The following is a 15,229-nucleotide window of genomic DNA, read 5'->3' on the forward strand; positions in this document are numbered from 1 at the left end:
CAATTTAACTAAACACACTAGAAGAAATAATCAGGTTTGTAGAAAGCTCTAATTATGTTGTCAGGAATGCTACCAAATTCGTAGGTACACTAGTACCGAGAGGACCTTTAAGACAGCCATCATTAGCCCTAAGTTTTTTCCAAGCAAACACTGAAGTTTTTCTAATTTACCAGCAGTCAGATGATGCAATTTGGCTGAACAGTTTCAGCAATGTTCTATGTTCAGACTCTGAGATAAGCTAAATTGACTTCTGCAGGTACAGCTCAAAAACACAAGGTAATAATGAAACCCTCAGGCTTTCAGCTTCTCTGCCAAATAAGCCTGTACAAGAGATACTTTTATACGCAATCTTTCACAAGGATTACTGTTGGATACATGATATCATACAGCAAGCTCTCTTCTAAAAAACAAACAACAAAAGAAGTGTAAATATTCAGGGACAAGTTTCAAAATTATTACTATGTACTTTTCATACATTCAGCACTGTACCAACAGGTAATGCAATCCCCAAGTTGAAGAAATATGAAAAACTATTAACCTGTCCCAAAGGGTTGATGAAGCACACAGAGTCAAAGTAAACACGTTAGTGAAACTGAAAAATACGTAAGTTAGGGGTGATCCCCCTCTTCAATCTGGCAGCAAAGTCCATACGTGCGGCTTGGGCATTCTTTGATTCTGAAGCCCCCCAGTACAGAATAGCCACTTGTCTTTCTCAGTTTTCAAGCTCACTCCAGCACATGGTTTTGGGGAAGGGCTTGCTTTGCACTGAAGCCTTAAGACTGTGTTGAAACCCAAGTTTGACGAACAGACAAGGAACCACTTCCGATTATGTAAAAACTGTTCAAAGCCTTAGCTGCCTTATAAGAGCTAATGGCATGAGTGGTGCTTTGGGTTTTTTTGGTTTTTTTGGTTTTTTTTGTTTGTTTGTTTGTTTTGGTTTTGGTTTTTTTTTTGGGGGGGGGGTGGTTTGGTTTTTTTTGCTATGCAGAGTTACAAAGGCTTGTGTTAGACACAAGCAAAGATAAACTGAAAATGCTGAGAAGAACACGTGGTAGAATGGCTAAAAGCACAGTTATACAGACCAACCTAAATTTAATGCAAACAAGCAGTTGTTTTTCATTTCAGCTGCTTCTCAAACCTCTTCCTCATTTATCATATGAATTCTCACAAGGGTGGACAAAAAAAATCAATTATGTACATCATCTGCACTTGCATCACAGCAAGCACTAAAGCAGCCTCACACAAGGAAGTTTAATTTACCAGGTGTCACCATTGCTCTATTAGTAAAGTTTGTGCTTAACTAATCCATTACCCTCCACCCTCCAAAAGTATTCTGCAGTGAAGAAAGGCAGAGAATGCCCAGGCATCTTGGGATCTTCAGTAATGACCCAACCACTTTCCATGCTGCAGATAAGTTGGTAGCACACTGCAGGAGATCCGTATCCGTATCTGTGAAATTACAGATTAAAATGACAACACCTCTTCCCTCAGTGTGCTGGTATTCTCTTTTCACACATTAACCATCACCACCACGCCAAAACACGCTTTGAAGACCCTATTCATTCTTCCTCTACCATTTCTTCAAATCTGTTTTTCCAGTGAAGAGTAAAAAGAATATAAACCCATTTCTTGATTTCGTGGTTTACAGACAGTTTGTATTTATGAGTGTCACTGAGAAAGCAGGGCAGAGAACTAAGGAGCAGATGATCCAGGGAATGAAAGCTACTAAATACTACAGAATTTCACTAAGCACCTTCAATAAGCTTGTGCAAAGACTGCCACAGACCCTGATTTTATGGAGAGCAGGAAAGACAAGGCAAAAAAAACCCAACCCCAAACAAAAACCAAACCAAACCAAACAAACCACAAAATCTAACCACACAAGGGGGGGGGGGGGGGGGGAGCGGAGACTTTGCTGCTTTAACAACCAGCAAGTAAAAGTAATCAAAAAGCAAGTTGTAATCCTGGACAGTGACGGTAATTTAAAAATAACAAATCAGTCTAGAGGTGACAAATATAATGGAATTCGGCATCCAGACTAGTAAACACACCACACTTCATAAGATCATGGCTCTGGTCAAAAGCCCAGAAAAAAAGTGAAATAAAGCAATAAGAATCCTTAACTTTAATGTGATTAAGAGGACATATATCATAATTTGCCCTATACACCACTCAAGTTTTAAGAGCATGGGCTGAAAGATCTTCACATGATTATACAGGTGCGGGCAATTACAAATACTTTCCTCACCTTCCCACTAGCTAATTAGGGAAGACACAAGGTTTTCACATATATAGAGTTCCAAGACTAGCATAATAACTCTGTCAACATCAATTTGTCAATAATGATTCTCTCCACCCCCTCAAGTCATGCAGTCATAGACCCAATTGCTGGACAACAGCAAGAGATTTATCCATTCTGTGAACACACACTTCTCAACCACCAGATGTGCGCTTAAGGTGAGGAGTCATGACCAGATCTCTACAGCCTAAAAATTAACTGTAGTTAGATAATTGTCAAAAACTAAGTATTTGCAAAACAGAGTGCTCTAGGGGGAGCACTGAAACTGATGCCATCTCCCAACTTTTAACAGCAGGACACTGGAATATTTATAGGAGTCAGCAGTACTGAGTTTCTATGGAGTCCTAAAACATCATAACTATTGATGTGAATAAGTTGTAAATAATATGGTCAAGTTTGTACTCATAAATCAATATTCATTTTAATGCATAAATAAGCTTGTAATTGTATAGCAACAAAGGGGTTAAAATGTCTGAAAGATCATATAGACTGTTCTGGCAAGAAAGTTGCAAATCTCTGAAAGGGGAGCTGTCCTCCCTATCTGCAAAGCAAGCTGCCCTACCAAGGAGATAACGGGACAGCAGGATGGCCTTGAGTCAAATTAACAAGGAGTATTGTAAAAACCCCGGGAAAGATTTCTACAAGTCTGCCAACTCATCACTTTTGAGACCTAAGGTGAAAAGTACACCGTGAGGAAGACCTACGGCCTTCCTCCCATAGACCACTGCCCACATTCTAAAGACCCCGGCCCACAATTTTTGGAAGAATCTGCGCAAGCGTGAAGGACTGATAAGCTAATTAACATACGAAGCGAGGGTAGGCGGGTTCAGGTGATGAATATGTATAGGCGTTAATGGAATATTCATTGTTTCATTATATAAATATAAGATAATCTGCCCCTCTGGGTGGGTACGATTGGTGGAAGGATCCCCCGTACACCCGGCGCCGACAATAAAGAATACTTAATCACTAAGAAATTCTGAAGACGTTCTTTGAAACAATCTGGCACCCCAGATGGGACGGCTCTCTGCCTGACCGTAGGACCCGCTGGGAAGTGGACTCCCTTGGGTACCCCCGGGGATTTTCCCGGAGGGACTCCCCAACTCATCGGATCACTGCGGAGGCAGACAAGAATCCCATCTTCTGTAAGTGATAATATTCTTTATTGCTGTATTCTGGTATTACCGGTAATCTGGGGTTACCCGTAAGACGAGAAAATTGATTTCCGCAGGGTAACTGCTGGGTATGCTTGGGAACTAGTTTCTCAGGTATACATCTGGGTATGCTTGGGAACTAGTTTCTCAGGTATACATCTGGGTATGCTTGGGAACTAGTTTCTCAGGTATACATCTGGGTATGCTTGGGAACTAGTTTCTCAGGTATACATCTGGGTATGCTTGGGAACTAGTTTCTCAGGTATACATCTGGGTATGCTTGGGAACTAGTTTCTCAGGTATACATCTGGGTATGCTTGGGAACTAGTTTCTCGGGTATACATCTGGTCTGGAAAACTCAGGTATACTTCTGTGGCTGGCACCCTAAGTATACTTCTGGTTTTGTTTGGGTTTTATCAACATTTAATTGCCATCTGGAATCTGGCAAGTTTGCTTATAAAGCTTATTTGCTGCAGTGTTGCTTATTTTGGTTACCGGATTTATGGAATGTGGAATTTGACTTTGATAATTGTTACTGTGATTTCGGCTATATTTTGATAATAATAGTGAGCTCTTGGTGTTGCTGTAGAAAGATACCTGCGTGTTGCATTTTGTAAGTAGTAATTCTGTAAGTGATAAGTGTGTTCTGTGAGTGTAAGCTGGAAAAATGGGAGGAAAGCAGAGTGGTGGGATTTTAAAGAAAAGCCCGTTAGGATGTGTTCTGAGTCACTGGAGGGTTATTGGCGGGTCTGCTGGTGGAAGTGTGAATAAGAAAACATTGATAAAGTACTGCAATCAGTGGTGGCCGTTGTATAAGCTGGAAGATGGTGAGAAATGGCCACTTAACGGAACTATAAATTATAATACCTTGTTGCAGTTAATGCTATTTTTGCGAAGAGAAGGAAAATGGGATGAAGTAATGTATGCAGATATGTTTTTTACCCTGAGAAATCATCCAGAGTGGCAAAAAGGGTGTGGAATTAATCTAGCTCCACAGGATCCCTTAATATTAGCAATGGAAAGGGACATGAGAAAAGATGGGAAAGGAAAGTTGAAGAGGTGTTGCTCTGCATGTAGTATCGGTCAGAGATGTCTAAAGTTAGGGGAGCCAGAGGAGGGAGAAAGTAGGATGGAGGATTATGTTCCACCCCTATCGAATATGGAAAGTATCCGGACGGAGAAGTCTGTGGATGAGGGGGGCGAGGACTGTAAGAATTCAAAAGGGTTTACCCCGATTACTGCACATACAAGGAGTAAGGCAGGAATAAGTAACCAGTCGGGACCGGTGATGCAAGCCCCTCTGCGACAAGCTGTGGGGACTAATGGACCGGTTAGAATTAAAATTCCTTTTACCACTAGTGAATTAGATTCGTGGAAGGAAGCTGTAAAAGGTTATAGGGATGACCCGGAGGAGGTGGCTAACAGGTTCGAATTAATTATGAAAAATTTAGATCCGGATTGGAAAGACATAGAAATAATGTTAGCAGCTCTGCCGGAAACAGAGAAGCAATTGGTAATAAAAACAGCCCGGACGCATGTGCAAGTGCAAATAGCTTCAGGGGTTCTGCCCGGAACTGTGGAAGTACATGTCCCGAGAGCAGACCCCGATTGGGACTATAATGATGGTAACGACTATAGATTACTAAAAAGGTATCAGGAATGGATAAGAATTGCCCTGGAAAATGCTATTCCCAAATCTGTAAATTGGTCCAGGTTGTACACTATAAAACAAGGACCGTCTGAAACCCCCACAGAATTTTTGGAACGTTTAAGAACAGCTATGCAAAAATTTACAACGATAGATCCGTCCTCAGAAGGGGGTAAATTACAATTGATTTCATTGTTTCTGGGACAATCAACAGAAGACATAAGGAAAAAACTCCAAAAATTACAAGGGGCAGACATGAGAGACTTAGAAAAACTGGTAGAGGAAGCATGGAGAGTGTTTAGAAACCGGGAAGGGGAGGAAAGACAGAAACTGGGACAGACTATTGCAGCAGCAACAGTAGCTGCATTAAATAATCAGGGACCAACTTTTCGAGTTAAAAATAGGGGAGATGGGAAACGAATAAGGACCCAGCAACCACCTCTAAGATCAGATCAGTGTGCCTATTGTAAAGAGGTAGGCCATTGGAAAGGGGAGTGTCCAAAGCGAGGGGGAGCTCGAAACATGATAGCAAATGTTTCATCGGATCAATGAAGTCGACCAGGAGAATCTACCCTAGCAGATCCTCTGGTTAAAATAGAGCTAGGGAACTCGGGACAAGAAATGGAATTTTTAATAGACACAGGTGCTTCCTATTCGGTGTTAAATCAAAAGCTAATGCCAGAAGATAAAGACTTTGTGACTGTAGTGGGGGCTACGGGCCAACAACAAAAAGCCTTTTTCCTAAAACCGCTAAAGTATAAATTAGGGAAACAGGTGGGAATACATAAGTTCTTGTACTTACCGGGGTCACCAAAATCACTATTGGGTCGGGATTTATTAGAACAATTAGAAGCAGAAATAGTTTTTGAGAAAGGAAAAATGAGGCTAAGAATAAGGGAAGAACAGTTAATAAATGTACTAAGCTTAGCATTGATACAAACTAATCTTAGAAGTGAAGTGCCTCCGGAAATTGCAGATCAAGTGTACCCAGGAGTTTGGGCTACCGAAATTCCTGGAAAAGCCAAGAATGTGACTCCAATAACTGTAAGGTTGAAATTGGGGAAAGAGCCTGTGAAGGTTAAACAATATCCTCTAAGGATAGAGGATAGGAGGGGAATTAAAGAAATAATTGACAGATTTTTACAATATGGGCTACTAATTGAGTGTGAATCAGAATATAACACACCCATATTACCAATCAAAAAGGCAGATGGAAAGAGTTATAGGCTAGTTCAGGATTTAAGGGCCATAAATAAAATCACTGAGGATATACATCCAGTAGTGGCCAATCCATACACTCTATTGACTAAACTAAAAAGCAGTCAAGTTTGGTTTACTGTACTGGATTTGAAGGACGCCTTTTTCTGTCTGGCCCTAGCCAAGGAAAGTCAGAAGTTATTTGCCTTTGAATGGGAAAACCCTGATTCGGGGAGAAAAACGCAGCTTACCTGGACAGTTTTACCCCAGGGATTTAAAAATAGCCCGACTATCTTTGGGAATCAATTAGCTAAGGAGCTTGAGTCCTGGTCGACCCCAGACTCTGAAGGAACCTTATTACAATACGTAGACGATCTCTTAATAGCTACTGAGACAAGAGAGGGCTGTGTCCAATGGACGATAAGCCTGCTTAATTTTCTGGGACTAAATGGATATCGAGTTTCTCAACAGAAAGCCCAACTGGTCCAGCAACGAGTGATTTATCTGGGATTCGAGGTCTCGGGAGGACAACGAGAGCTGGGAACAGAACGTAAAGAAACCATTTGTCGGACACCGGAACCGCGAACGGTAAAGGAACTGCGGACTTTTCTGGGAATGACAGGTTGGTGTCGTCTTTGGATCTATAATTATGGACTGATAGTGAAGCCTTTGTATGAGATGGTTAAGAAGGATCAATCCAAATTGGTTTGGACTGGAGAAGCACAGAAGGCTTTTAGGCAGTTAAAGCAGGAATTAATGAAAGCTCCAGCCTTGGGGTTACCGGATCTTTCGAAACCTTTTTTCCTGTTTTCCTATGAAAGACAAGGGATAGCCTTAGGAGTACTAGCACAGAAATTGGGTCCCTATAAGCGGGCAGTAGCTTACTTCTCCAAACAATTAGATGAAGTAAGCAAAGGATGGCCTGGATGTCTACGGGCTGTTGCTGCAGTAGTTATTAACATACAGGAGGCCCGAAAGTTTACGATGGGACAGAAGATGACAGTGCTAGTCTCCCATACAGTCTCAGCAGTTTTGGAACAGAAAGGAAACCACTGGCTTTCACCGCAGAGATTCTTAAAGTACCAGGCAATATTAGTGGAACAAGATGACGTGGAGATTGTTGTCACTAATGTTGTGAATCCAGCTTCTTTTCTCAGCGGAACTCTGGATGAACCGGTGGTCCATGACTGTATAGAGACAATGGAAACTGTGTATTCGAGCCGACCAGATCTTAAAGAAGAACCTTTAGAGGATGCCGACGAATCTTGGTACACTGATGGAAGCAGCTTCGTGAAGCAAGGACAACGTAAAGCAGGGTATGCCGTTACCACCACCAAACAGGTAATTGAGTCTAAACCATTGCCCCCTGGGACGTCTGCCCAGAAAGCAGAGATAATTGCTCTGACACGAGCATTAGAGCTAGCGGCGGGAAAGAAGATAAATATTTGGACAGATTCCAAATATGCATTCGGTGTGGTGCATGCTCATGGAGCAATCTGGAAGGAACGAGGACTGTTAACTGCTCAAGGAAGACAGATAAAGCATGCAGAAGAAATTTTACAATTATTAGAAGCTGTAAAGCAACCAGAAAAAGTGGCTATTATGCATTGTCGGGGACACCAGAGAGGGAATGCTGAATTTGAAATAGGAAACCGATTAGCAGACCAAGAGGCCAAACGAGTGGCTGACTCAGCTGACACAAAAGCGTTGTCCTTAATACCAGACAGTAAAATCCAAACTATAGATGTAAGTCAAAAGCCGAGTTATACGAAGGAAGATTTAAAATTAATTGAGGATCTGAAAGGTAAAAAAGGGGTAAATGGATGGGTATATCTGAAAGACAACCGTGTAATAATACCCTCCAACTTAATTTGGTCTATAGTTTTTACAGAACACAATAGGACGCACTGGGGTGCTGATACTCTATATCAGAGTTTGAGTCGGATAATGGTAGGGCGAAATTTGTATACTACCGTAAAACAGGTAACTCAACAATGCAGCGTTTGTCTACACAATAACCCCAATACTCAAAATAAAGTGAGGTTTGGGATAATTGGTAAAGGAAACTATCCCGGAGAACAATGGCAAATTGATTTCTCAGAACTTCCTAGAAAAGGGGGGTATCGGTATTTATTAGTATTAACTGATACCTTCTCAGGATGGCCCGAGGCCTTTCCCTGTCGAACGAATAAAGCAAGAGAGGTGGTTAAGGTTCTGACAAACGAGATAATCCCACGTTTTGGGATCCCAGCCGCAATGTCTTCTGACAGGGGTTCTCATTTCTGTGCACAAATAGTACGGCAAATAAGCAGAATTCTCAGGATAGACTGGCAATTACATACTCCTTATAGGCCACAGGCAAGTGGACAGGTAGAAAAAATGAATCATTTAATTAAACAACAAATAGCTAAAATAGGACAAGAAGCTAATCTGACATGGCCACAATCTCTCCCGTTAGCATTATTAAGAATCAGAGTTAAACCAAGAGTGAGAGAAAATTTAAGCCCCTTTGAGATTTTGTATGGAAGGCCTTATCAATTTTTGTTTAGCGGAGAAAACTTAACACAGCTAGGATCAGAATACTTATATAATTATGTATCTGAACTACAGAAACAACTGAGTAAGGTACAAAAGCACATTCTAGGAACCAGGGCCAGAGGATTAGATCAACCAGTTCATTCTTTCAAACCAGGTGACTATGTATATATAAAGACTTTTTCAGGGCAACCTTTGGAGGAAAAATGGAGTGGACCGCATCAAGTACTGTTGACAACTCATACTGCTATCAAGATTAAGGAACAAGTCGCTTGGATCCACTACTCGAGAGTAAAAAAAGCTCCAGGTTCACGATGGGAAGCTACGCAAATGGAACCCCTAAAGTTACGGTTGTGTCGAAAGGATGGACAATAATTACCTTGATATCCGGGTTGTGGATAGGGAATGTCAATGCATGGGACCAGAATATGTATTTACAATTACTAAGGAATATTGTTCAGAATTTCAACCTAACCTCTTGCTGGATTTGTACTCAAATGCCTGAAAATGCAGGTCGGGGATTTCCCCTGATAGGTAGTGCATTTCCGAATGATTCCGAAATACATGCGGCTTTTTCAAAAATGACTATTTCAGAGTACACCCAATTAGAAGTTAAGGAATTGTCTTGGTCACTGGATATCAATGCTCCTTTGAACTCTAGTAGAGGTGTCCCGTGTGTCCAAAGGTGCTCCTTGAATAAGACCGAACCTGAAACAGGAGGGAATTCGACCGATAAAAGATGCGGGAAAACAGTCTTCATAGGCAGGTACCCCAATTGTACATCCTATTGGAAATATGGAGGGGCAAATCTTTGGAATAAAAACCAGACCAGGAGGAAAAACAATACTACTCCTAAGGGATGGCCCACTCCCTCAGGGACTGGATGGTACTGGATATGCGGAGACAAAGCCCGAAAGGTTTTACCCTTGGGCTGGCAGGGTGAATGTGCTGTAGGGCCTGTTGTTCCGCACATCTTCATAGTTCATAATCTGACACAAGGACTAATTAGATCATATATTAAAAGGATTAGACGAGAAAGTACAAATCCTCTTATACAGAGACCTACTGCCTTTCATAGTTTTGCTCGTTGGTTTTTTCCATGGTTGGGAGTAAGTGAATTAGAAAAAGCTTTAGTAAACCTCTCTGCTACTATGGAAATTGCCATGAACTTTACTACTGATGCCATACAGGCACAACAAGAGGAAATTAAAAGCATTTCAAGAATGACCTTACAAAATAGACTGGCACTTGATATGCTACTTAGCAAAGAAGGAGGAGTGTGCACACTAATAAATACAAGTTGTTGCACATACATAAACAACGACAAGAGAGTAACTTTGGATTTAGAAAAGATTTGGGAACAAACCAGAATATTACATGAGATTACAAAGGATGATCTCTCTTGGAGCTTTGAGGGAATATGGAACAAGTTAACCTCCTGGCTGCCTGACCTACGATGGATAAAACAGATTTTTACTATGTTAGTAGTTTTTACAGTGTTTGGTGTATATGCATGCGTAGTGTTTAGGTGCATGTTCTGGTGCATAAACATGAGAAAATATATATAATGCAAAAGAATTTGCTTGTATCGAGAAAAAGGGGGGAATGATGTGAATAAGTTGTAAATAATATGGTCAAGTTTGTACTCATAAATCAATATTCATTTTAATGCATAAATAAGCTTGTAATTGTATAGCAACAAAGGGGTTAAAATGTCTGAAAGATCATATAGACTGTTCTGGCAAGAAAGTTGCAAATCTCTGAAAGGGGAGCTGTCCTCCCTATCTGCAAAGCAAGCTGCCCTACCAAGGAGATAACGGGACAGCAGGATGGCCTTGAGTCAAATTAACAAGGAGTATTGTAAAAACCCCGGGAAAGATTTCTACAAGTCTGCCAACTCATCACTTTTGAGACCTAAGGTGAAAAGTACACCGTGAGGAAGACCTACGGCCTTCCTCCCATAGACCACTGCCCACATTCTAAAGACCCCGGCCCACAATTTTTGGAAGAATCTGCGCAAGCGTGAAGGACTGATAAGCTAATTAACATACGAAGCGAGGGTAGGCGGGTTCAGGTGATGAATATGTATAGGCGTTAATGGAATATTCATTGTTTCATTATATAAATATAAGATAATCTGCCCCTCTGGGTGGGTACGATTGGTGGAAGGATCCCCCGTACACCCGGCGCCGACAATAAAGAATACTTAATCACTAAGAAATTCTGAAGACGTTCTTTGAAACACTATAATAATCCAAGTTTCTTTGGCCACCTTATTAGAGTTTAATATTCATAGTGCAGATAAAGTTATTCTTAAATTCCTGTTACAGACTCTGTAGGTAAAGGAATCATTTCTGTTAAATGCCACAGATAGAACAGATTACACCACAAGCTTTAATGAATACCTGTTAGCAAGGTTACTTTCACAGATTAGCATAGCTATAGTTAGCAATTCACCCACAAAGCATCAATCCTTTCTCTATTCTTTCCCCTCCCACCCATAAAAAGCTGCTCTTTGAGCAAGTATCTATGTGTTAGAAAAATTAAACAAAAACCAAAAATAAATACTGTTAGGCAAATTAAAAGGAGACACACACACACAAAAAAAGGCGTTTCAGATATTTCTTTCATGCAGATATTCAGAAAAATCCAAGGTCATCCAATGGATTAGATTTACTTCAAGACTGCTCCCCAACTCTGTGTACAGAAACTGAAGTGGGTTTGGGTATCACCAGCTTTCAACAGTGCCATCAACACTGCTAACACTTTTTCACATTGTCTCCCCCCGAAAACATAACTACCCGACAGAGGCCAAAGCTTCTCTGGCTCAGGTAATGCCAGACTGCTAACATGGTCTGAAAAGCTCAGATGGGCACAGTGGAGTTCTGTTGTGACACAAATTAAGACCACCTCTCCTAGCAATAGTCTAGGAAAGACTTAAAGCTTTCCAAAACTTGCCAAGAAACCAAAAGACTTCAGAGCCCAGATTAAACAAAAATACACCTTAAAAGAAAGGTGACAGTGCTAACAATCCAAGCCAAAAATACCCACCCAACCCTCCAACACTGCTCATTTCCTCAAATCAGTATTCCATGACAGCAAGGCGTTCCAAATCTGCCTGGGGTAGGACTGCATTATGTATTTGTTTTCAGATTTATTTATAATATGGATTGTATGCCATTTAAACACTGTTAAAAGGACCACCTGAGACTTCCTACACAATCTTACACTGCTTCCATTTGCATTTTCTTAATAGAAGTTACTAAAGTGATCTAGTTACAGCACTCATGTTAATACTCTCATTTCACTAACAATATACATTGATTAAACTTGCAACATTAAGTCCTCTATTCTGAACAAAGGTTTTTACTCTTAAAATCGGTTATAGAAGAGAGGACGGCAAACTAACAGAAACAGTGGAAAAAAATTACATGTATAAAACTCTTTGGGTTTTCACCTCAACTCTTTCTTCATTTTACAAAGCTACCTTCTCAAGTCAGAGCCCAGCGGGCCTGATGGCCCCGTTAAACATGCCCATCCACTCGAAGAGGTGAGACACAGGCTCCAGAGTTATTTGATCACTGCCAAGTTACCAAGCGCTGACACTACGTTGCTAGAGATGAATGCACATCTTGTTTGACAAGAAAAAACACAGAGACTAGGCTGGTATGATTGACAATTTCTCTGTCAAATGCTTCACAGTCCTGAAATATCTATGTTCTTGCACCTCTCTACAGCATTTGAATAGATAACTTTATTCTAATAGTTGTTTTACAGCTAGGTTTGCTATTTTGTCTCCCTTCACAAGCTGAGTAAGCGTGGGATTCGATACTCATTTCAGTAAGTATTGCAAAAAGGTAGTTGGACTTAAGAGTAGAAATGTGCTTGTCTGTTAAATGGAATACTATGAATACACTCACTAATACAGAGCTAGAAATAAAGTCAGGTACCTGTGACGATGGTAGACAAACCATCTTCTCAGTTTTGACGTTATTACCAGAGCTATCACACCATCAGCAGGTCCTTTGTGAAACTGTTGTTGGAGGACTGTTTATTGCTTTAAATAACGCAACACTCCACAAAGGCATTTTGGCAGTAAAGAAATGCTCACAGAGCATATGCTGTTCCAGGAGATCATTTAACTTGTCTGACAGGACTCAAGTCTGAGTACATAAGACTTCTCATTTTTTAATTAAATTACATTCTGCAGAGCACATCAGGTCCAGTGAAAAGTGCGATGCCCTCCTACAGGATTTCACTGCTGCAATATAGATTCCACCACCTCTTTTACGAGAAACATATATAAGAATTAATTGGAGGGTACTGTTGGGTTGGGGGCATTACTTATGTTCACAGTCTGGTTTTCAAGTTATTTCAGTAGAAACATTAGGCAGAGAATTTATCAGAATAATTTACTCTTTCAGAAATTGAGTCTATGTCTTGAGTGTTCGTAGTTACAGATGCTTGAGATGGATACTCCAGTGCCTCCTTGTCTTTTGCCTCCAACCTCTAATATTCAGGCTCTGACTTAAAACACACCTTTAGATAAAACATCCACCACAAAACAAATTATTGCTATTATTAGAAGTTTCAGAACAAAATATTTGTGGCTGACAGTACACATTCACAAATAAAAACTCTGCACCTGTTATTTGGCAACGTGAAACTTATTCTTGATTTAGCATTCCCCTTAATAACTAAAAGAATGATTATAGAAAAAAAACACTTCAAGAATTAAACAAAGAATTGTGAGCACTCTGAAATGAAATCAATTTACTGATCACTTGCAAGCAAGAGAAACAAAGCAGCAAAAACTGGAAGAAAGTGAGCTCATGCAGAAGGATTTAAAAAAGCAACTCTATTTTACACCTCTTGAAAAGACACATCTAAGCTGCTCCGAGAACAAGTAAGTTTAATGCCAACAGGAATTAGTGATACAGTTGTACAGACCGTAGCATAACAACTAGGCTTAAGCAAGATAACAGACCATATGATAAGAAGTGGTCCTGTTCTTGACTGATAAATTGGATTATTAAAAAAAAAAAAGGGAACTTCCCTTGATGTGTTACAGAAATGGCTTATTTGCCCCAAAGTCATCACTAAAGAAAAAGAGCGCTGTAACAGTACATCAAAAGTAGCACATAAATATTCATACAAGAGCTACCTACATCTCGCTGACACTGATGATTGCTTCCAATTAAAGGCTAGCAAAGACAGCATGAAGAGACTAGAATAAATAATTGCTAGAAAACAATAAATACCAAAGCCACATTAAAACATTGACACTGCCACCACAGCTTCATACAGCTGGAACAATCAAACGACTTGATACAATGTTGGCTTCTTTCAGCATAAGGCCAGTATCCCACTAAGATCAGCACCAACTCAGCATTACACAAGCAGGTAGTCTTCCGTTTATTTGTAGGCGTCACAAATAGGAAACAAAACTGACATAAAAAAAAAAAGAAATCAAGACTTACTTGTCAAGGAAGTCTTTGTCCACAACTGCACAGATATCAAGCAGAGGATTTCCCATTCCAAACAGGACATTTTCACTGTAAGAGAATCAATTATTTCAAGTTAGCTTAGTATTAGTTTATTGTTCCCAATATAATACATTGCAGACTTTTTTTTATTAAGAAGATGATGTTTCCTTGAATACAGCTAATGAACAAAGATACACATTTTGCCCAGCGCAGCAGTCACATGTAGGCCTGGCATATAATAGACAGAGAGTCAAATTCAAGTGAAGTATCATTCTACAATAATCTTCTTTGGTCAATATACAGACTGCAAGCAGTCAGGAACATATAAAGGTATATATTCTGTAAGCTATCATTCACTCAGATAAAGAATTAGAGCTCCATGCCACATTCTGTAGTTTTAAAGGATTGCATTCAAGTTATAATACCAGATTTTAGACAGGGGGAGCATCAGACCAGGTTATAAGAATTTCACTGAACAGACTTAGTTGCTGGGTTTACTCTGCTACTGACCAATAATTAACAACATAAGTCTGTTTCAGTAAATTGAAAATAAGTGACTATGGATTCTGCATTCTCAGCCACCTTAAACAGCATAGCCACCTACTGATAATAATGTATGTACTCGTTAATAAATTTGAAATTCATTGCCATTACTTTTGTCACATAAAAACCAGACATCAGAGATACTGTAAACAGCTGGAAGAGCTAGCTTTAAGGTCTTTTTCAGATTCATTCAGAAACCATGTGTTACGTTTTCCTGAACAGCATGTGCTTGGGTGATAATGCAGTGATACCAAAGGATTAGTTAGGTGGCCTAGTGTCAAGTAGGAGTGAATGCAGCTGTTGTCGAAGGCTGCCTAAAACCTATCTAAACCCATCACATTCCTTCCTAAGCTAACACCTGCTGCCT

The 15,229-nt window shown here is 40.2% G+C and overlaps 2 protein-coding genes across 5 annotated transcripts in view; one reads left to right on the forward strand and one right to left on the reverse strand.

The window, feature by feature from the left end:
• The window catches only part of ADK (adenosine kinase), a 299,689-nt gene that overhangs the window by 270,271 nt on the left and 14,189 nt on the right, over positions 1-15,229 (reverse strand). For all 4 annotated transcript variants that reach the window (XM_056350951.1, XM_056350952.1, XM_056350953.1 and 1 more), the window contains exon 2: positions 14,314-14,388. In XM_056350951.1, coding sequence (XP_056206926.1) covers positions 14,314-14,388 — 75 coding nt within the window. The remainder of the gene's footprint in view (positions 1-14,313; positions 14,389-15,229) is intronic.
• LOC130154674 (endogenous retrovirus group 3 member 1 Env polyprotein-like) lies at positions 6,564-11,070 on the forward strand. The gene is made up of 2 exons (XM_056350949.1): positions 6,564-7,639; positions 9,011-11,070. The coding sequence occupies exon 2, from the start codon at positions 9,148-9,150 to the stop codon at positions 10,399-10,401; it is 1,254 nt and encodes a 417-aa protein (XP_056206924.1). The 5' UTR covers positions 6,564-7,639; positions 9,011-9,147; the 3' UTR covers positions 10,402-11,070.

The sequence above is a fragment of the Falco biarmicus genome, chromosome 9 (genome assembly GCF_023638135.1).
Source record: "Falco biarmicus isolate bFalBia1 chromosome 9, bFalBia1.pri, whole genome shotgun sequence".
NCBI lineage: Eukaryota > Metazoa > Chordata > Aves > Falconiformes > Falconidae > Falco > Falco biarmicus.

Bases quoted from the DNA above. Each gene is read 5' to 3' on its own strand.
- LOC130154674 (XM_056350949.1), top strand. From the start codon at position 9,148: ATGGGAAGCTACGCAAATGGAACCCCTAAAGTTACGGTTGTGTCGAAA.